The sequence below is a fragment of the Colletotrichum tamarilloi genome, assembly GCF_030869305.1.
Source record: "Colletotrichum tamarilloi strain Tom-12 chromosome Unknown Scaffold_600.1, whole genome shotgun sequence".
In the NCBI taxonomy this organism is placed as follows: domain Eukaryota; kingdom Fungi; phylum Ascomycota; class Sordariomycetes; order Glomerellales; family Glomerellaceae; genus Colletotrichum; species Colletotrichum tamarilloi.
In genome coordinates, this window is record NW_026849982.1 from 1 (window position 1) to 1,028 (window position 1,028).

Sequence of the window (1,028 nt, forward strand, 5' to 3'; positions counted from 1 at the left end):
ACGGGGCCGGCTTGATGATGAACAGGGTCCACATAGCGGCCATGAACACGCTGGGCCGGCACCAATACTGAGTGAGCTTGGGCCATCCTCTGTCAGCCAGTTTGTCGACTACACATGCCTTGGCTCCAAGTCAACGGCGCGCACACTTCGTCAGTGGTCCAGTGCGATGTGCGAGCTAGGGGAAAGGGTAAGATGCACCACTTCGTTCCAACGACAATCGCTCAGGACGCCGGAGCACAGTTCCCTTCCGCAACCAAACAATCAAACGGTCCCGACAGACTGGTAACGAACATGACGGGCACGCTCGAGGTCGGGTTCTGTGTCCTGAAGCGCGATCACGGTATGACGCCGCCGGCGCGTCGCACCGTATTAAAGGCAAAGGCGTCGCCGTGGTGGTATGGAACCTGCTCGTGGTGTGCACACCGGTCTTTCATCGTTGTGAATAATCGCCCGTCATTCTGAACACCCTCGATCCTTTTCGCTCAAACTGACGTCATGTTTCCCCCTCGGCAACGGCCTCGGCGACTTGGCCAATCACAACGTCTACAACAGATGCAGCAGAATCCGGTCCGGCATCATGAAGTCAACCCGACGACACAAGCGGTCCGGGCTCTACAACGGCGCAGAGGGCCTTCCCGCAAAATCCAAGGCCGACAAGAGATGGACCCCTCAAAGCCATGGGTGGACCAGGCGTCGGCAAGTCCAGACGATTCCACTACTTCGCAGAACCGTGACCGGCACGAGGTTCAAACTGTAGTGTATGTGGCTACCCGGAGACTTCAACCTGACGCAAGGCAAACAAGAGGCTAACATGTCCAGCCCCCCGTCTTTGATGGGGGTTTTACAACAGGTTTTCGATCAGCTAGATTATGCTATCGTGGCGATTGACACCGCTGCCGACAACATAGAAAAGAAAGACGCGAGGCAGCTCAAAACAACTAAATGGCTGTGAGTGGATCTATTCCATCTTCCTAGCACAGGGGACTGACATGGTGCGAAGGGTGGACAACGTAGATTGGGAAGTAAAC

The 1,028-nt window shown here is 55.7% G+C and overlaps 2 protein-coding genes across 2 annotated transcripts; both read left to right on the forward strand.

Moving 5' to 3' along the window:
• Positions 1–192: 192 nt before the first annotated feature.
• On the forward strand, positions 193–462 carry CTAM01_17396 (uncharacterized protein; the record flags this gene model as incomplete). Its single annotated transcript, XM_060533380.1, has 1 exon — positions 193–462. One exon carries the CDS (start codon positions 193–195, stop codon positions 460–462), a length of 270 nt encoding a protein of 89 aa, XP_060372041.1.
• Positions 463–660: 198 nt separating this feature from the next.
• On the forward strand, positions 661–952 carry CTAM01_17397 (uncharacterized protein; the record flags this gene model as incomplete). Its single annotated transcript, XM_060533381.1, has 2 exons — positions 661–758; positions 820–952. The coding sequence occupies 2 exons, from the start codon at positions 661–663 to the stop codon at positions 950–952; spliced, it is 231 nt and encodes a 76-aa protein (XP_060372042.1).
• Between the last annotated feature and the right edge of the window lie 76 nt (positions 953–1,028).